At 38.4% G+C, this 21323-nt stretch overlaps 1 protein-coding gene across 8 annotated transcripts in view; it reads left to right on the top strand.

The window, feature by feature from the left end:
- Positions 1–21323, top strand: part of LOC128228062 (limbic system-associated membrane protein-like) — a 77820-nt gene that overhangs the window by 16711 nt on the left and 39786 nt on the right. For 4 of the 8 annotated variants that reach the window (XM_052939128.1, XM_052939127.1, XM_052939120.1 and 1 more), the window contains exons 2-3: positions 7746–7810; positions 10109–10354. In XM_052939128.1, coding sequence (XP_052795088.1) covers positions 10300–10354 — 55 coding nt within the window. In that variant the 5' untranslated portion in view covers positions 7746–7810; positions 10109–10299. The other 4 variants (XM_052939125.1, XM_052939121.1, XM_052939124.1 and 1 more) reach the window with 4 other exon arrangements.

Below are 21323 nucleotides of genomic sequence, written 5' to 3'. Positions count from 1 at the left end.
TAACCAGCGAATTTTTATGGATGTTATGTGGCAAATATGGTTGGTTTCTATGGCAATTAATTTGGGATTAGTAAAACTACGTTGTTTACAGTGTTAACCATTGTTTTAAGTGAATTTATATGTTTTAAAGACATTTTTTCGCGAGTTTGAAAGCATCTACTCTTGTAAATAGTTTGTAGTAAAAATGACGTCATAGCTTTGCAGATACGTGCATTTCACGTGATAACCAGGTAAAAACAAAGATGGCCGCGAATCAAGGTTGCTCGCGATTTTAGGGACTAGGACAATAAATAATAAATATGTAATTGTGTATTCTTATAATTGAATCGTAAATTTCTTTTTGACTATGCTTACAAGCTTGTATTGAAAAATAATGTAGCCTTTTCCCATACAATGCAACTTTGTTTAAAGGCCATAGTTTTAATAAAAATTATAAAACACATTCTAAATATTACCAAGGCAACAAACCATCCTATCGTATGCATCCATCGACCAATTATGTGTTACTGATATTGTTATCGTTTTAGATTATAATAATATCATTATTTGGTAGCATATTAAGACACAAGCACTACAACAGTGCATCTTAATATTCAATACAATACCCATCTTATTTTCAATGCAGTATTTTTTCCACTTTTAAGGGAATTGTGGCGGGGTCCCTTGATAGGGGAAATAGCGTGTTGTTGTTTTTGGCAAAATGGGTAAAAACTAACATGATTCATTTAATGCACTACTTGTTTCCAAACCTTTTATTTAACAAACCTATCAACATATTCATGAATAGCACTTTATAGTGCTTCATTTGCTAAATTTCCGGGTCTCAAAAAGGGCCGGAAAAAACCTGCAATGTGGCAATGTACATAAAATAAAAATCATATCGATGAAGAAACTAATTTGTACGTGGAGTTTGAACACCAATAACACGTGCATAATAACTGTTGATGAATCTAGTATAAAGTCGCTCTGATTAAATGTTACCATTTCACAGTAATGGCATTTTCCAAGTCCTACCCTATTAGCAGTGGGCAGTGATTGTTAGTAGCTTGTATTGTTGTAAGTGATAACATCCTTTTCATTGACAGCACGGCTAGATGCTGTATTTTCATGTCTGAAAGCCCGATTTCCGCTCCTTTATATATCCATTTCCACGTCGGAATGTTACATAAAGAAACTCTAATGATTTTTGTCACCGGAGTGACCCGTAAATTGCCTGCGTTCAATCGGCTTTACATGGTGGTTCGTGTGTGCCAGGAACTGAGAGTAAACATTTGTCATCCGCGTTCAGCTAATCCCAAACATGGTCATCAAATTGTCGCTGGTCATACGCGGTACGCCACAATAGATTATAAACGAGAGGTAATCATGTCCTGGGACCCCGGGGACTCACTAGAAGGGATCGAGGCTTTAAGACGTCTTTCAAATGTTTCCTTCTTTAGACGTCCAGATTACTGCCCAAATCCTCATTCCTTATGAGTGGGTTCCCCAAAGCCGCACCAGTTGTAGGACGACAATGGTGGGAGTCCTTTGACTAAATGATTAATTAATTCTTAATGCGAATTAATTTGTGTACGGTACTCTACTAATTAGCAAAAATAGTAGTGTGTGAGTTTCCCTGACGTATTCAACAAACGTGAGCACATTCAAATTCATTTATGCAAAAAAGTATGTATCTGAAGATTGTTGGGTGGACGGGAGAGTGCATGCAGCTGGTTAAACCCAACGATCAGCAATCAGTTTGCCTTGGACTGCCATTCAGAATGTCGAGATTGCCACGTACTGTCATTCTGAATGTCGAGCTGGCCTCGGACTGTCATTCTGAATGTCGAGTTTGCTTCGGACTGTCATTCTGAATGTCGAGCTTGCCACAGACTGTCATTCTTAATGTCGAGCTCGCCTCGGTCTGTCATTCTGAATGTCGGGCTTGCCTCGGACTGTCATTCTGAATGTCGAGCTTGTCTCGGACTGTCATTCTTAATCTCGAGCTTGCCTCGGACTGTCATTCTGAATGTCGAGCTTGCCTCGGACTTTCATTCTTAATCTCGAGCTTGCCTCGGACTGTCATTCCTAATGTCGAGCTTGCCACAGACTGTCATTCTTAATGTCGAGCTCGCCTCGTACTGTCATTCTGAATGTCGGGCTTGCCTCGGACTGTCATTCTGAATGTCGAGCTTGCCACAGACTGTCATTCCTAATGTCGAGCTTGCCTCGGACTGTCATTTCTAATGTCGAGCTTGCCTCGGACTGTCATTCCTAATGTCGAGCTTGCCTCGTACTGTCATTCTCAATGTCGAGCTCGCCTCGTACTGTCATTCCTAATGTCGAGCTTGCCACAGAACGTCGTTCCTAATGTCGAGCTTGCCACATACTGTCATTCCTAATGTCGAGCTTGCCACAGACTGTCATTCTTAATGTCGAGCTCGCCTCGAGCTGTCATTCCTAATGTCGGGCTTGCCACAGACTGTCATTCCTAATATCGAGCTCGCCTCGGACTGTCATTCCTAATGTCGAGCTTGCCACAGACTGTCATTCCTAATGTCGAGCTTGCCACAGACTGTCATTCTTAATGTCGAGCTTGCCACAGACTGTCATTACTAATGTCGAGCTTGCCACAGACTGTCATTCCTAATGTCGAGCTTGCCACAGACTGTCATTCCTAATGTCGAGCTTGCCACAGACTGTCATTCCTAATGTCGAGCTTGCCTCGGACTGTCATTCCTAATGTCGAGCTTGCCTCGTACTGTCTTTCTTAATGTCGAGCTCGCCTCGTACTGTCATTCCTAATGTTAAGCTTGTCACAGACTGTCATTCCTAATGTCGAGCTTGCCACAGACTGTCATTCCTAATGTCGAGCTTGCCTCGTACTGTCATTTCTAATGTCGAGCTCGACTCGGACCCTCGTACTGTCATTCCTAATGTCGAGCTTGCCTCTTACTGTCATTCCTAATGTCGAGCTCGACTCGGACCCTCGTACTGTCATTCCTAATGTCGAGCTTGCCTCGTACGGTCATTTCTAATGTCGAGCTTGCCACAGACTGTCATTCCTTATGTCGAGCTTGCCACAGGCTGTCATTCCTAATGTCGAGCTTGCCTCGGACTGTCATTCCTAATGTCGAGCTTGCCACAGACTGTCATTCTTAATGTCGAGCTCGCCTCGGACTGTCATTCTGAATGTCGGGCTTGCCTCGGACTGTCATTCCTAATATCGAGATTGCCACAGACTGTCATTCTTAATGTCGAGCTCGCCTCGTACTGTCATTCCTAATGTCGAGCTTGCTACAGACTGTCATTCTTAATGTCGAGCTCGCCTCGTACTGTCATTCTGAATGTCGGGCTTGCCACAGACTGTCATTCTTAATGTCGAGCTCGCCTCGTACTGTCATTCTGAATGTTGAGCTTGCCACAGACTGTCATTCTTAATGTCGAGCTCGCCTCGTACTGTCATTCTGAATGTCGGGCTTGCCTCGGACTGTCATTCTGAATGTCGAGCTTGCCTCGTACTGTCATTCTTAATGTCGAGCTTGCCTCGGACTGTCATTCTGAATGTCGAGCTTGCCTCGGACTGTCATTCTGAATGTCGAGCTTGCCTCGGACTGTTATTCTGAATGTCGAACTTGCCTCGGACTGTCATTCTTAATGTCGAACTTGCCTCGGACTGTCATTTTGAATGTCGAGCTGGCCTCGGACTGTCATTCTGAATGTCGAGCTTGCCTTGTACTGTCATTCTTAATTTCGAGCTAGCCTCTGACTGTCATTCTTAATGTCGAGCTAGCCTCGTACTGTCATTCTGAATACCGAGCTTGTCCTGGACGGACTATCATTCTTAATGTCGAGCTTGCATCGGACTGTCACTCTGAATGCCGAGCTTGCCTTGGACTATCATTCATAAAGGTGGAGCTTGGATTGTCATTCTGAGTGTCGAGCTTTCCTCGGACTGTCATCGGGCCATCTTAAGTCCATTTGTCAGTATGAAATGAGTAACTCCCCATACCTAGACCTTTACATCCTTTCCCCCAGCATTGCTACGCCATTGCATATTGGCGTGTGCTCTTAAAACTCCGTGATTCGTATCTGTAATGATCCGGAGAAAAAAGATCGTCTTTTCTTTCTAGGCAAGATTTCTGTAGCAGATAAGTACGTTTGTCATTCAGCTTGCTGCTGTTTCTTTGGACTTACATACCGAACTAATTGGTGTAGAAACAGAAAATAAAACCACAATGAACTCCTGCTTTGGTGTCATATGACCTGTAAAAACAGTGGCATTTAACCTGAAAACATTACTTTTCTTCTTCCGATATATAGAGATAACTTGGCATTGCGAAGTTTTCTGACATTGTAAAACTGCAGTCATTCATTGTGATTGTATGCTAGATCATTGAGAGAAGGGACCCCTTTGATAAACCTGAAGAAAAAAATATTTTAGGTTAAATGCCACTATTTTTGACAGGTCATATGACACCCAAGCAGGAGTTAATTCCCATCAAACTACTGCGAATGCAACAATACTGTACGTTTATTTCGCGATGCCACAGGACTATCCATGTACATCTGCTCTAATGAAAGATTCAATCTTGTTAGGCTGTGTGGCATAGTAGACAGCAGGAGTGTAGCCCTGATTAGAGCTACCTTGGTTCTACAACGACCACCAGTGTAAAGCACTGATACGCACGGCCGCCGCGTAAGCTTCCCTGGTTCTTTAACGAACGCCAATGTAAAGCACCGACACGCGCGGCCCCCGCGTAAGCTACTCTGGTTATTTAACGACCGCCAGTGTATAGCAGTGACACGCGTGACCGCCGTGAAAGCTTCCCTGGTTCTTTAACGAACGCCAGTGTATAGCACTGACACGCGCGGCCGCCGTGAAAGTTTCACTGGTTCTTTAACGAACGCCAGTGAATAGCACTGACACGCGCGGCCGCCGTGAAAGCTTCCCTGGTTCTTTAACGAACGCATGTGTATAGCAGTGGCACGCGCGGCCGCCGCGTAAGCTTTCCTGGTTCTTTCACGAACGCATGTGTTTAACACTGACAAGCGCGGCCGCCGCGTAAGCTACCCTGGTTCTTTTACGAACGCCAGTGTATAGCACTGACGCGCGCGGCCGCCGCGTAAGCTACCCTGGTTCTTTTACGAACGCCAGTGTATAGCACTGACACGCGCGGCCGCCGCGTAAGTTTCCCTGGTTCTTTAACGAACGCCAGTGTATAGCACTGACACGCGCGGCCGCCGCGTAAGTTTCCCTGGTTCTTCAACGAACGCATGTGTAGAGCAGTGGCACGCGCAGCCGCCACGTAAGCTTCCCCGGTTCTTCAACGAACGCATGTGAATAGCACTAACACGTGCGGCCGCCGCGTAAGCTACACTGGTTCTTTAACGAACGCCAGTGTACAGCAGTGACACGCATGGCCGCCGTGTTAGCTTCCCTTGTTCTTTAACGAACGCCAGTATATATCACTGGCACGCGCGGCCACCGTGTAAGCTTCCCTGATCTTAACGAACGCCAGTGTAAAGCAATTACACGCGTGGCACCCGTGTAAGCTTCCCTGATTTTAACGAACGCCAGTGTTTATCACTGACATGCGCCGCCGCAGTGTAAGCTTCCCTGGTTCTTAAACAAACGCTAGCGTATAGCACTGGCAGGTGCTGTCACCGTGTAAGCTTCCCTGATCTTAACGAGCGCCAAAGTAAAGCGTCCCTGGGTCTTTAACGAACGCAATTGTATAGCAGTGACACGCGCAGCCGCCGTGTAAGCTTCCCTGGCTCTTTAACGAACGCAATTGTATAGCAGTGACACGCGCAGCCGCCGTGTAACATTCTTCCCGAAAAACGGTTAGCAGTCTAGGGTCTTACTTGTGACACCTTAGTTGACAGTCTTATTGTAATACGTATTGTAATACTTGTTAACCACGAATACGCCGCTCTAAAACTATTGTCTCTACTTTGGACTTCTATGCATTTGAAAAATCTACAGGAACGCTCTATCTGTATTCTGTCCGTATAGCAAATATGCTAATTTGCGCGTTCAAAGCGGAGGTGGGCGGATGTGCATAGTATTTTTTAGGAATCCGGCCAATAGATTATTTAGTCATCTTATAGCACTATTAACTATAATGTTACTTCAGAAAAGAAGTCTACGTGCCCAAGGGCAAATCGATCAAGTTGATCAAGTCGATAAAGAAATGGTTATCATCAGAAAATTTTGATGCCTTTAGTCACCCGATGTATTTCTCATATCATTTGCTTGCCCATAACCAGAATGTTCATGAAATAAATTATTGTAGTCGGTACTTTTGCTCATTATTTCAACTGAAATTGCACGTGAAACCTATTATGAAGTTGTTTTAGGCCAAACACACAAAAGCGAATGGTTTATCCCAAATTACTACTAATTATAATCCTTCCTTAAAGCAGATTGACAGGTATTTTGTACATTAACATTTTGCCTTCAATTCAGTCATATAAGATAACTTACAATAGAACAGATCTCATTTGTTTTGTAAACGTGCCGAAAATTTCCTTTTCGTTAAAGCTCTATTTACGCTTTTAGTCATAAAACATCAATTTTAACATAAATATGAAATATGCGACCTGCCGATCTTTTATCAACATTCTTATATCAATGGGTTTCCAGGAATTTACGTAAAAAAATGGCTCATTCAAAGGCAAAAAAAGTTGTAAAAACGCTCAATCTGTTAGAGTGCAGTTTAAATTAAATGTACAAACACTTTCAATCTCATTCAAATTGTACGATTTAGGTGCTTTTTTAAGAAATGGCCACTTTTTCCAGTTTGCTGGCTTTGGACAGATGTCTAGTCTACGGAATGTACCCTTAGGCTTAAAGTATATACGTCATATGTCGCGTACAGTGTTCAGCTACCGGTCCAAAACTGTATTTAAAGTTCCGGTAGCATTTCCTGGTCGATTGTACGCGTGCCGAATGACTGAAAATATTAGAATTATTCAAATTATTCCTCAATCCTAATGGAATTAGCGCGTTCGGTTAATTGGAGCAATGTAGAGAATAAAGAGAAGGCCATATGATAAATATTGTCAGATCTATCAAGAACGTTTGCCCAGCAAATATTTACTACTATAGTCGATATTGGCCGTCTTCTGATCTTGTCGCTGCCGAAGCCTTTGCGAGCAACCTTCGCTTCATTTAACAGGCAGTGGCTCGGGGCACGGACATTGCACGAGAAAATTGCTCTTTCAATAATTTTATTGAATTATAGCAGATTTCGGAAATAAATGGTAAAATTATACATAATTTCTATGCATTTTGTGGCAATTTCTGGAAGTCAAAACCGATTAGGAACAGTTGCGGACGCTTCCCGCGTCGAATTGGTGAATTTGGATATAAACATTAATGTGCGTTCCTTTTTTGAAGACAAATAATTCAGTTGCATGGTAATTGCTGTTGTTGTTTGTTTGTTGTTGTTGTTTGTTTAATTGTTTGTTTTCGAATTAATTTATAATGAGGATAAAAAAGTATAGGAGACAAACATTGGATATTCAAATAATGGATTTTGATTTGTTTTTTAAATCATTTCGGAGCATTTTTATACTTTTTTCCTTAAAATGTTATTATGTAATGTATGAGTAGAAATTTAAGTGTTTCTCAAAAGCTTTACAAATTAAGATAATTTTAAAAACGTTAAATGATTTTCAATTTTAAAAAAAATAATGAAAGTCTGTTTCGTTTTCAATTTGTTAAAGTTGTAAATTTAAAATTAATTTCCTTGTTTCAGATGTAAGTATAATGGAACTGTAATCAACCGTGGTGTTTTGGCTCAAGTCTCACAGAGATATATAGGTAAGTGTTATAGTGGCACAGATATCATAATGATTATTTTCGAATAAAAAAGATAAGATCCTTGCTGTAGTAAACACCTGTTTGTACTTTTGTAAAAGTACGGAATTTCTGGTGTAAATATTTTTTTACCATCATGCGTCTACTACTTTTTCAATTTTTAAAATCCGAGACATGAACAAATATATGAAATGAAATATGTTTCTATTGTGTTCGTCTTAAGGAGTATTAAAGACAGATTGATTTAAGATGAACAGGAATTTATTGGAATGTAATTTTCATACCGAACAAATATTTCATTTTGTCGACATGCTACTAATAAAATATTAGTCGTTGGTATAAAAACTGCTTGCATGATAGCGCTGTAGTCATCAATATTCGCGTACATGATTTCTGAATTATCATAAATAAAATAATCTATATACGTGGTATGAATGAAGATTGTTGTTTCCGTGAAAGTACTATATGCGACACTAAATATTTTCCCGACGAACCGGAAATTCTAACACGGTGATCCATTAACGTTCTTTTGTGAAAATCGCGACTTTTCGCTGCCCTCAATACGTGCACTTTCGATGATAGAGGACGACTTTAAATGTCCGTAATCAAGGCAAATGATTAATATTATGCATGTTCTACGAGCAATCAATATTTCTAATCAAGCGACATCTTTGCGCTTCATGAAAAGCCCTACTATGTCGTAATCCAAACTATTATTAGTGCGTAAAATTGGCTTTAATGAATATTTCCCCATTTCCTGCCAGAGCAATATAATCCTCGATTGTTAATACATTCACCGTGCTCAGTAAATATGTTCAACTGCTCTTCCCAATGCTTTTTTAATTTTGATTTTCTGCGAAATTCCACCAGAGTTAAATTAGCCATTGAAATGCAGGGATACCGAAATGGCGATACGGTTTAATTAAAATAATGTTTATTATCAGAACATTATTTGAAACAGAAAAAATGGTTCAGGAGAAATTCCGTTTTAAGTTTTAACGAGAGAGAATTTACGATCCTCTTTTTCGGAGTATTGCTTAAAGCAGGAGGTTAATTTCTTGCTTTTAACAATTAAGCTAACTACCCACTTCAGCACAAAAACGTACTTTCTGGTTTCATTAATAATTTATTTGTTAACACAATTCCATGCTTGGGAGAAAACCTAATTTCAAGAATTTTGTTTGCTTTATCGAGTAAATTGACGTGTTTTGAAGGTCTGTCTAAACATATGTTCAGAGGGAAGGGTTCGATTCAATCTATTCCCGTCAGTTCTATATTTCGATGATATACATGTTCTCAAATTGCACGAATACCCTTAAATTACCAAAACAAAAACATGCAGATGATTTAGGTACTGTAACAGATAAAAAATAAGCGATGTTTTGGCGTTTTTTTACTTGAGGAATTATAGGCCACGTATCTATTACTTAAAAAAACACTTATAAAGGCTAATATATTTTAAATCATTTTTATCTGTACCATATGGGTCTTTTTTGCTGTTGTTTTTTACCATAAAAGCTGCACTCTCACAGATTGAACGTTTTGACAACTTTTTTTTATTTCGTGTCTTGAAACGAGCCAATTTTTGCGAAAATCCATCAGTTAAATAAGACTGCTGATAAAAAAATTAGATCGCAGATTTTAATAATTAAGTTCAAAAATCGATGTTTTGTGCAGTTTTCTTAAACCGTTAGTAACGATTTAAGCCATTAATACAATTTTTCGAACGGAAATATAAAAATCTGCGATCTGATTTTTTGTCAACAATCTTTTATCATTGGTTTGCAAGACAAAAAATAAAAAAGTTGTAAAAATGGTATATCTGTGAGAGTGCAACTTTAAAGTCAAATGATTTAAACACATTTATAAAGCCATTATATTGTTCTAATATGTACCTGAATCATATGGGTTTTTATTTGTTTTTGTTTTTATCATTCAAGTCAATCGAGTTAAACATGATAATGCATTAAAATTTACAGAATTTTTTTTCATCAACCAATATTGGGCTCATTTAATTACTAAAATACCGTACTGCCACACAAATATCACAGTAACGTACTGCTGGCTTCCAAACTAAATACAGCATAATTAAGCTCAGGAAATGAATTCAATAGTCTGCTTGTTTGACAGAAATGTTGAAGAACACGTGCTATTTGGACAGAAAAATCCTTAGAAAAATGCTTTTCTAATTTGTAGCGAATTTCCGCCAGGAGCTGTACTCCGACTTCTTTTTAAGGTGTCTCATTTACATGTGTAATTAGTTTATCTATGATTTATTCGGTTTTATGCTGTTACTTCCAGGCTTACAGCCCACCCGAACACGAGGAATACGCGCATCTAAGGAATTGTGTATATATTCGTGGCGATTTCTTGGAAACGTCTATTCATGTATTGGGGATAAAACATCTACGTGGATAAGTTGAATTCGTGTGATTTTGGGTGTTCTTCTATGGGGAAATAAATATCAGTGATAAAACGAACGTTTACAGATCATGGGGAATTACGTCCAGTACCATCTTTCCCTGCTTGTGATATTTTTAACCGGAGGTAAGTGGTCACATACTGTTACGATTATAAGTATATGTTTTGTCCATAAAATGTGTATATATTAGACTATATATTAGTGTGATATGTAGCTAGAAATTTGAAAAAAAACAACTGTACCAATGACTTTAACCAAACCTAGTCTCATATCTCATATCTGGACCATCGTTTGCACATGTTCTGATGTGGTGTTTTTTAATGTCCAAGATACTGTCGATGTCAGGCAGAATTATACTAACATGCGCGTTTATTTTGTTTGTTGTCGATATGTTTAGTAGACTTTATCTTCCGTCATCAAACTATATTTTCGATATGACAGTATTCTGTTGGATTCTTAAAAAGAAGAAACAGTAACAGCTAAAATTCAAACAATTTCTCTGAACTGTTATATGCATGTACAATCTGCATTTAATTGTTAGATTATTCAAACGTGATTTTACTTCTTTTCGTTAAAGGCAATTAAATGGACTCGCTCATGCTTTTGGACCAAAAATATTTTCTCCCAGATATGCATCTGAAAACACTTATTTTATCATTATTTTACTCTATGTTATAGGAATTGCAGAAAAAATACAATTATAGTAAAAACAGTTTTGTTAAAGTGGGGTGCGAACCCAAGCCGGTAAAATCAAAATCGAAAAAACGATCCTTTATCCATTAGGTCATAAGAACTAGTCTAATACATCTGTAGATGGATATTTTGACCTTTTTAGAATACATTGGTAATATCACGTGATAATGTCAATCAACCAATCAGCAACAATGAAATCGCTAAATGCCGTTTAAAGCGCGATTGCAAACTGTGGTGCTCAAAGACAATATTTGAGCAAATATAAACATTTGCTGAAGGGTTCAAGCTAAGTTTTAACACTGGTAATGATTTGCAATACTTTATAACCTAATAAAAAGTGCATTTTACAAACCAAGAGCGAGTCCCTTTAAATATTTCGCATAACATACGAAATTAAACTGGTAACATGTTGTTGAAGTTTATGTCAGTGTTATCAGGAGATCATTTTAATGTTATGAAAAACGTGCAGTCATTTTCTTTTCCCAGCCCGTTCTGACAGATCATATACCTCCCCTGTTGTAGTGAAACATGAACTGACGTGTTTATAGAATGTTCTTAAAATAATAACACGAACAGCCTTGATATGCGTTGATAGTCAATTATTAAGGGAAATGTGTCATATTATTTCATTTCGATCTCGAAAAAAATGCCATGATATTTCTTCCCTTTTGTAGCGAAATATTATCTAATGCGTTAACAAAATGTTCTTAAAACAATAACATGAACACCCTTCATATTCTATGATTGTCAATTATTGAGGAAGAATGTGTCATATTATTTCATTTCTTTCTCGAAAAAGAAATGCGATGATATTGTGTATTTAGCAAGATATTGAACCACATGATTTCTTTTAAATTCAAGACGTTGAAAGCCTGATTACTTACAACAACAACAAAAAAAACAAAAACAATAACAGCCAGTATATGAATTGCTATTCGAAATATTTCAGTTTCTGATTATTGTTGTTTCATTTGTTACCCCCAGCAAAGTGGGAGTCTAATGATCTACTCCTGTCCGTCTGTCCGTCCAGGCCAACCTAGGGGTGTTTAGGTGTATGTATGTGTTTGTGTGTTGTTGTTGTTTTTTAGGGTGGGGGTCCTTAATGGTTAGCATTCGGAACTCCTCGGCCATTTTATCGAAAACAACCTCGGATGTATGCCGGTACATCAGTTGAAGTAGTTCGTATTTTTTTAAATAATAATATTCATTAAATGTAGTGTTTAAGAGTTGTATTTATTGATCTCAGTTTAAATTGATTGCCAGTGAAGTGTTTTATTGCAAACATAATTAAGATTCCCAAGAGTTAAGTCATACAGTTTAACTGCTAATTAAGATTACTACGCGATCTATTTGCAGCGGACTTAAACGTACCACTTTTTGAGTGTGTAAACCGTCCAAATACATCCGAGGTTGTTTTTGAAAAAATGGCCGAGGAGCTCCGAATGAAGGGTTAGGAGTTTATTGGTAATGTTTTCTTTTGAAAGCCCACATGGAAATACACGTTACAGGCGCTATTTTATACAAAAAAGAAAATACACATTAACAAGAAATGTTATTGTATCAGTACGTCCGCCCGTGCGTCCGCCTGTTCCTTATACGTACACCACTGTTTTTTGGTGGAGAATGATCATTTTAGTTGCAAATGTATATGCTGTATGGCATTTGCAATTTCCATTGAACTTAATCTGGCACAAAAGTGCATCCAAACGGGCATTCATGCGACAAATGCGTGAATAAAGCGGCATTTGTTAGACCACGTTATTCACAAATCACATTTCACAATATTCATAATTGTCAAACATGTGATAACATTATTGGCAAAATTTTGTGCCCGGTAGGGCAATTTGCACAAGTATCATTTTTCACAATATATTTCTGTAATATTACTTTTTCAACGAGCATTTTTTTTACGATTGTGTCAATGAACACATTTCCCATCGATTATTTTAGTTTTGATTAGTTTTCTGGAGATTTTTTATTCAACCCATACCTTTTTTTAAATCAGCAGGCTCTGCTCTGAACAAAAGATTTGATAATATTTATGAATAAACAATGAACTAGCAGGTTAAACAAGCCCCTTTGAAAGCTTCTCACATTACCCTCACACCTGATCGAAACTTTTTTATTTTAATATCTGATTGCATCAAAGCAGTCGCTAATGGGCTTTTAAGTCAAACGTCGATGATGATGATGATGATGAGGATGAGGATGGTTGTGGTGGTGGTGATGATGATGATGATGGTGATGGTGGTGGTGGTTGTGGTGGTTATGGTGTTGGTGGTGATGATGGTGATGGTGGTGGTGGTGGTGGTGGTGATGATGATGATGGTGAGGAGGAGGATGGTTGTGGTGGTGATGATGATGATGATGATGGTGGTGGTGGTGGTGGTTATGGTGTTGGTGGGGATGATGGTGATGGTGGTGGTGGTGGTGGTGGTGGTGGTGATGATGATGATGATGATGATGGTGTCGGTGGTGGTGGTTGTGGTGATGTTGATGATGATGATGATGATGATGATGATGATGATGATGATGATGATGATACATTTACATTTTCTTTATACTTCTATTTAAAATTATTTCATCGTCAATTATGATAATAGATTTATATTAACATATAGGTTAAAATGATAAAGATGATACATTCCAAAAATGATGACAAATAGGAAAGGAAAAAAATGTGCTTGTGTATGCGACCTCCATGCTACATTAACAAGGCCACATGATTGGGAATTTCGTGATCAAGTATTTCAAAAAAAGTGTGAATATTGTGCTCCAACACACATGCATGTCGATACCTTCCAGTTACGATGTTTTTGTCAGAACTGAATATCACAGTACTAGTAATGTTTCTATAAAACAATAGGTGTATGTTATCATACTTTTAATCGAGTTATTTCGTCTAATCAAGCGGGCCGGTTTAACAGGTTGTCTTCCCATTATCTAAAGTGTTATGGCTGCTTACAGAACATTTGTCTTCATACGCTTTTTTATCCATCATTATATCCTTGTGCCAGTATTTATATTTTTGAAACAGTTGAGCAGCTGTACTGATAAGAAGTTCTCAGAAAAAGAATACCTCATTACTTCTATAGTTGAAGGATTATTTAGGAGCAGGGTCTTTCATTCGGAGGTGTTTTGTTATTATTAATCGATCATTTAGTTAATGTTTGTCACCAAAGGTTAAGGGCGTTTTTGTTAGTAATAAACTGGTTTCGGTTTTATATCGGTTTCACGAACTGTGTATTTGTTATTACAGTTTCAAATAAATCCAAATCCAGTTTTATCGGGGTTTTTTAACAAAAACCGAAACCGGTTTTTGAAACTATCGAAACCCCTACCGGTGGCGGTTTCATCGGTTTGTGATACTAGTAAATGAAAACATGTTTGCAAACACACCTTACAACATTTTAAGTTTGATTCAAACATGGGCTCAGTGTTAAAAATCGGAAGTGACGTCAGGCTACTATTCTTGGTTTCTACCAAAATAATGTAAACTAACTGTGTGGTGTGATTGCATTGGATCGGCATACGAAGATAGAAGATGAGCTGGAAGTAAAGGAAGTAGATAGCGACATGGGATTGAGTGAACGAATGCGAACGCAACAGAGCAGACACATTCGTATTTAATACAGTGAATTGTGAGGGAGGGAATATGGTAGAGAAGAGGTGGATGGGAGAGAGAGGGAGTTGGGTGGTGAATGTATTGCTAGCGAGAGAGGCGGAAGGGTGGTGTATGAATTGCTAGCGAGAGAGGGGGTAGGGTGGTAAATGAATTGCTAGGGAGAGAGGGGGTAGGGTGGTAAATTGATTGGTAGGGAGAGAGGGGGTAGGGTGGTAAATGAATTGCTAGCGAGAGAGAGGGGTAGGGTGGTAAATGAATTATTAGGGAGTGAGGGGGTAGGGTGGTAAATGGATTGGTAGAGAGAGAGAGGGTAGGGTGGTAAATTGATTGGTAGGGAGAGAGAGTGAAGGGTGATAAATGGATTGGTAGGGAGTGAGGGGGTAAGTTGGTAAATAGATTTGAAGGGAGTGAAAGGGGAGAGTGATAAATCGATTGGTAGGAAGTGAGGGGATAGGGTGGTTAATGGATTTGTTGGGAGAGTGAGAGAGAGAGAGAGGGCAGGGTGATAAATGGATTGGAAGGGGGTGAGGGGGTAGGGTAGTAAATGGATTGGTAGGGAAAGAGTGAGAGAAGGGTGGTAAATGATTTGGAAGGGAAAGAGGAAGGGAGGGTGGTAAATAGATTGATAAGGACTTATGGGTAGGATGGTAAATTTATTGGTAGGGAGATAAAGGGTAGGATGGTGAATGGGAGAGAGGAGGATAGGTTGGCAAATGGATCGGTAGACTGAGAGGGGGAAGGGTGGTAAATGATTTGGAAGGGAGAGAGGGGAAGGAAATTAAATAGATTGATAGGGGGTAGGATAGTAAATGAATTGGTTGGGAGATGTGGGTAGGGTGGTTAAAACAGTGGTAGGGAGATAAATGGTAGTATGATAAATGGATTGGTAGGGAGATAAAGGGTAGGATGGTAAATGGGAGATAGGAGGGTAGGTTGGAAAATGGATTGGTATTGAAAAAAGGGTATAGTGGTAAATGGATTGGTAGGGGGGGAGGGTGGTAAATAGATTGATAGGGAATTAGGGGGTAAGGGGGTAAATGGATTGGTAGGGAGAGGAGAAGGGATAGGGTGGTAAATATATTGATAGGGACTTATGGCGTATGGTGGTCAAAAGATTGATAGGGAAGTAGGGGGTAGGATGGTAAATGGATTGGTAGGGAGAGGGGTGTGGGTAGGGTTGTTAATGGATTGGTAGGGAGAGGGGATAGGGTGGTAAATGAATTAGTAGGAAGATAAAGGGCACAGTTAAAATGATTGGTTGGGAGATAGATGGATAGGGGGCAAATGTATTGGAAGGGAAGAGGGGGTATGGTGAGCTAAGGTGATAGGGGAGAAGAGGAAGAGAGCGGGGGGGGGGGGGGTACGAGAGGGTAGGGATATGGAGAGAGTAGTTAGGCAGATAAGATAAGAGAGTCAAATCGGTAGAGAAAGGAGTGAAATGGGAAGGAGATATATGATATGTTTCTTCATTCAGACATCGGTCGATAAATGTTCTATACAAAATTTAAATCAATAAAATGCTTTAGTGGCGTATTTTTTAATTGAATGTAAGGAGTAAAGGAATGTCCATGAAGGAAAATAAAGGTGGAATACCGGCGGTACATGTAAAACTGATCTTAATATGTGCTGATCAATATTTTAAAAGATCTGTAGGGACATGAAAATTGCTTGATTCTTTTCAGGAAATATAGTGCATCACATAATATAATATTCAACGACATGATTCCCAGTGTCGAGTTATTGTTTGGTTGTTTGCTATTTATTTATTTCTAATATGGGAATGGAAATACAGTTTGCCTCTTAGCAGTTTACCGTTTTTCGTATTCCACGAACAGAAATTGGCTGCGTAGGCTGGGGTGTTGTCGTCGGCTGCAGGGTTGACCCCGCTTCAGCGTTGTCTCCGGTCACGGCGTTGTCACTGGTTGCGGCTATTACCCGGCTGTAGCGTTGTCGCCGGCTACGGCGTTGTCGTCGACGTGTAAATACTTCAACCTTGGCACTTACTCAAACACCATTCAATACATTCAAATATTACTTGGTACACATACTACAACAGTCGTACTATGCCTCTGACTTGTCTGTTGAGTTATGCCCCTTGTTCGCCTTGTCCCCCCACACACACCAAACAACAAGTAAAACCGACGGGCGCTGTAGTTTATTCTGCTGTTTTCTTTAAATAACTGATTTCAGAAAATGAGTTATTGAATGACCAGTCATGATATATATACTCTCAGATCGATAAATTAACTATGGTAATTCTACTTGAAAAGTAGCCTTACAATAATTTATTTTGCTGCTTTTAAATCTTTGGTGTAAGGAAAAAATAACACTCGTGTATCATATAACAAGATGAAATAGATTTTCTTTATCAAATTCAAAAGAGCGGTACCCTTCGACTGATAAGCCCTGAAACGATTATCAAATTTCCCACGCCCTGATATATGTTTGATAATACACGCGAGTGCTAAATGAGGTCCATTTTGGCTCTGGGCTAATCCTGAAAACACACACGAGAAAACAAACGGCGTGTTCTTTCTATGAATAAGTTTCGAAGGCGTTAAGACTTTACCTCGAATATGTGCTTGCGTTGTAACAAGAAGCTGTTTTCTCTCTCTCAAAAGAGTCCCGTTCTCACTCCCGTATTAAGACCGAATGAACATCATCATTATCATAATCAGCACCAGTAGCAACATCATTTATCATCATCATCATCAGCAGCAGCAGCAGCAGAAGCAGGAGCAGCAGCATCACCATCATTATTATCATCATCGTCATCATCATCATCATCATCATCATCATCATCAACAACATTTTCATCATCATCATCATCATCATCATCATCATCATCATCATCATCATCATCATCATCATCATCATCCGTTAAAAAATACGTAGTGTCCCTAGTTTACCTACTTCTAATCGGTAGTTACAGAATTAGCATCATTATCATCATCAGCAGCAGCAGCAATATCAGTAAACACGTGACTTATTACTTTAAAATAAAGTAAAAACTCGCTATGTCGAACTCTGATATCTCGAATGTTTTGGGTTTCGTTATGCTATTTTGTATTTCGGTTATCTCGAAGTAGCTCCCGCGGGCCCGACATAGCGAGTTTTGACGCTACGTCAAAATGGTATTCTTGTAATACATTCTATGGGAAAATAAGCCTACAAAATGTTGAACATATTATACTCGTTTGTGGAAAACTAAGGGAAGGTTGAGATTGAAATTTGACTAGTTATTCTGAGATTTATGGGCCTGGTTCTAAATTAACAGCGATTTACAATAAAGGAAATAGTGAGAAAATTACAAGCAAAACCCTATGTCGCCAGTGTAGAAATGTCTACAGTTTACATCGTCTTAAATCATTGTGTAATTTAATTTTAAGTATGAACATTATAAAGATGGTCTTGTGTGTGCAATTCGTCCATTTATTGTACAAGTTCCGGCAAACTATTTCCTCGTATTAGAAAATGCCATTATCGTTACAGGGAAGCATATCGTGACTATTAAAATTGTGAGTCCATAGGTACATAAATCTTATGAAGGTTATAATGGTTTTGAAGACAGTATACGTGGAAATACCTCATTAAAGCTGCACTCTCACAGATTGACAGTTTTGACTTTTATATTATTTTTTGTCTCAGAATCAGCTGATTTTGGCTAACTTAAGTCATATAAAATAACTCACAATAGAATAGATCTCAAGTGTTTGGAAAAATGCCGAAAAACTCATTTTAGAAGTTAGTAACGCTTTTCGCCATAAAACATCAATTTTCGAACGCAAATATGAAAAACTGCGAGCTGATCTTTCGTCATCAGTCTTATATCACTAGTTTCTAGACATTTACACAAAAATTGGCTCATACCAAGATAAAGAAATAAAATATTTGTCAAAATGGTCGATCTGTGAGAGTGCAGCTTTAAGCTCACTCCGTGTGCGCTATATGCGAGGCTCTGTTACGCATATAGCCCAAGGTAAGCTACATGCCGCATATAGCTTACCGTGAGCTTTGCAAACCCAAAATGTGTTGCTAATGACACGCATGGCGCTTGTCAATATTTTTTTATGCTATGAACTGCGTTGTAAATGCAACAACTGGTCCCTTTCCCCAAGACATCATATTATGTTCCAGAACATGTTAGACACCGTTCCTGACATAAAAAAACACACACAATGTATTTCTTAAAATAATCTTTATTAGCCCAACTCCAACACCGTGTATTGTATATTTAAACAGAGCGGAACATGTCATCATTTGCAGTCTGAAAGTTTTCCAAATTCCCAACCCTAGGGTAGAGTTATGGGCGGAAACGAGGTTTACCGAGTTTTCGCACAACACTCTGCCCAAAGGTTTGGATGAATCTTAAACGAGCGACCATGGTAGATGCTTTTCTCACACCTCAGTAAAGCCAAATATAATAAAAAATGTATTTTTGTTCGTAGGAATTCTTTTGTGCGTAAGGAAAAAAGTAGTTTTTTTGTTCGTAGGAACTCTTTTGTGCGTAAGAAAAAAAACTACATGTAGTTCCGAATGGGTACATTTTTCTACTCATCCTCAGTTCAAAGCAAATGCATGTGTTTTACTAATGTTAAGGGTTCTGACTGTTTTACGATAAGAAATTTTATTTTTCTGTAAACACATAATGTGTTGCTTATGACACACATGTCGTTTGTCATTGTTTTCGATATTATAAATGTCTCTGTTAATGCAAAAACTGGTCCCTTTCACCAGGTATTGTACTATGTTCCTTATGTGTTAGACACCGCTCCAGTCACGGAAAATAAACACAGTGGACCGATTGTTCAGAACTTATTTTTGTAAATTTGACGTCATCATTGTTAACTTTAAAATTAATAATGCGCTGGAAGTGTTATGTATACACTTATACACTTGTTATCTACTGTATTTCTCACATACACAAAAATCAGACAACTGTTTCTTCTGTACTTGATTATATCTCTTATATAAGCACATCATAAAATAGTTCGCGTTTTAATGTTAAAGGGACTGTTCACCAGATTGGCACCAAAAAAATGTTGTTTTTCTGTAACGAATCTTAGGACAACTATCTAATAAAATGTGTTACGCTTTGATATCGTAATTGTAAAAAAGTACCAAAAAATTTTTTTTGTCGGAAACCGGGTTCGAACCCGTGTTGTCGAAATTGCAGTCAAGCGTCGTATCTACTGATCTACGAAGGCTTACTCTTATAGGGCGACATTATTAAACTATACCTCGGTAGTATCACGTGATAACACCGACTAGCCAATCACGCATTAGGAATAAATTCTACATGGTAGACATACCCAGTAATCTTTTTGGATGGAAAATACGAAATAACCGCTAAACTTAAATAAATTGTAAACTTTGTGGTACGTCAGTAAGTAAGTTTCAATGTATTGTACACATCGATGCCAAGTTTATATCAGTTTTCGACAATTTTCTTTTTTTCCCGCTATTTCATCATACGGAGAACATCTCCTTTAACAAGGATATCGTTAATCAAGTTGTTAACTTTAACAAAGTTCGAACAATCGGCCCAATGTATTTCTTAAAAGATTCTTAACAAGAACAACTCTAACACGGGATATTGCATATATAAACAGACCGGAATACGTCATCATTTACAGTCTGAAAGTATCCCAAATTTGGAAATAGCAGCCGGGGGGAAATCTTAAAGAAATAATTGCCTGTATAAGGAACTGTCAATAGTTGCAGGATGGGTTTAATCTCCACCTGTGACCTTGACCTCTCAGATATGCACATGTCATGGAGTTTTCATGAGAAAAGTTCTCTCAAAGCGGTATCTATATTTCAAAACATCTCATTTTGTGGTAACAAGGTTGACTGAGTTTCCACAGAACAACCTGCGCGAGCGGCAATGGTAGATGCTTTTTCTCCTACCTCATTTAAACTAAATACAAGTGTATAGTAAAATGTATATTATAAATATAATTATTTTATTTGCTGGAACTCTTTTGTGATGATGATACTGTTAACAATATGCATTCAAATAAGTGAATATACACATGACATTATCCAATATAGAATACGAATATCAATATTGAAATATAATACAAGTATGAAATCTAGTTTAACATAAATATGACATTTGCCACATAAATATTGCCACGTCTCACACGCCATAGACATGCCTTTTAATTTCATACATTGTTTCTTAAAGCTGCTTTCTTACAGATGGACAGTTTTTACAAGTTTTTTTATTATTTGTTTTAGACTGAGCACATTTTTGCGTAAATGTCTGAGAACAAGTGGTATAAGACTGTTTTCAAAGAATCAGCTCGCAGTTTTTCATATTTACAATTGAAAATTGATGTTTGATGCCGAAAAACTCTTTAATCTTAAAGCGTTAGTAACGCTTTTTGCCTTAAAATTTCAATTTTCGAACATACATATTAATTACTGTGATCTGTTATTTTGTCATCAGTCTTATATCACTAGTTTCCAGATAGCAACGCAAAGACGTTTATTCCAATACAGTAAATGAAAAAAAAGTTGTCAAATCTGTGAGAGTGCAACTTTAAGCATCTCTTGCTCAGAATAACACCATGTTCCTTGGCAACACTTCTATTTATGCTGCCCGCATGATCTGATGCCTGCTTCCTGATTTAACATTCAAATTTGTTAAATGGATTATGGTTTCCTTGTTAGAGTTGATACATCGCTGGTAGCCGGTTACTTCTGAATATTTATTTAATACTAGAACAAGCACGAAGACACAGAGGCCTAGGCTAGATTATGTTTGTTGT

Source organism: Mya arenaria, chromosome 3 (assembly GCF_026914265.1).
Source record: "Mya arenaria isolate MELC-2E11 chromosome 3, ASM2691426v1".
Lineage (NCBI taxonomy): Eukaryota > Metazoa > Mollusca > Bivalvia > Myida > Myidae > Mya > Mya arenaria.
Note: the sequence above shows the minus strand (reverse complement) of the source record. Positions and strands in the feature narration are given on the sequence as shown.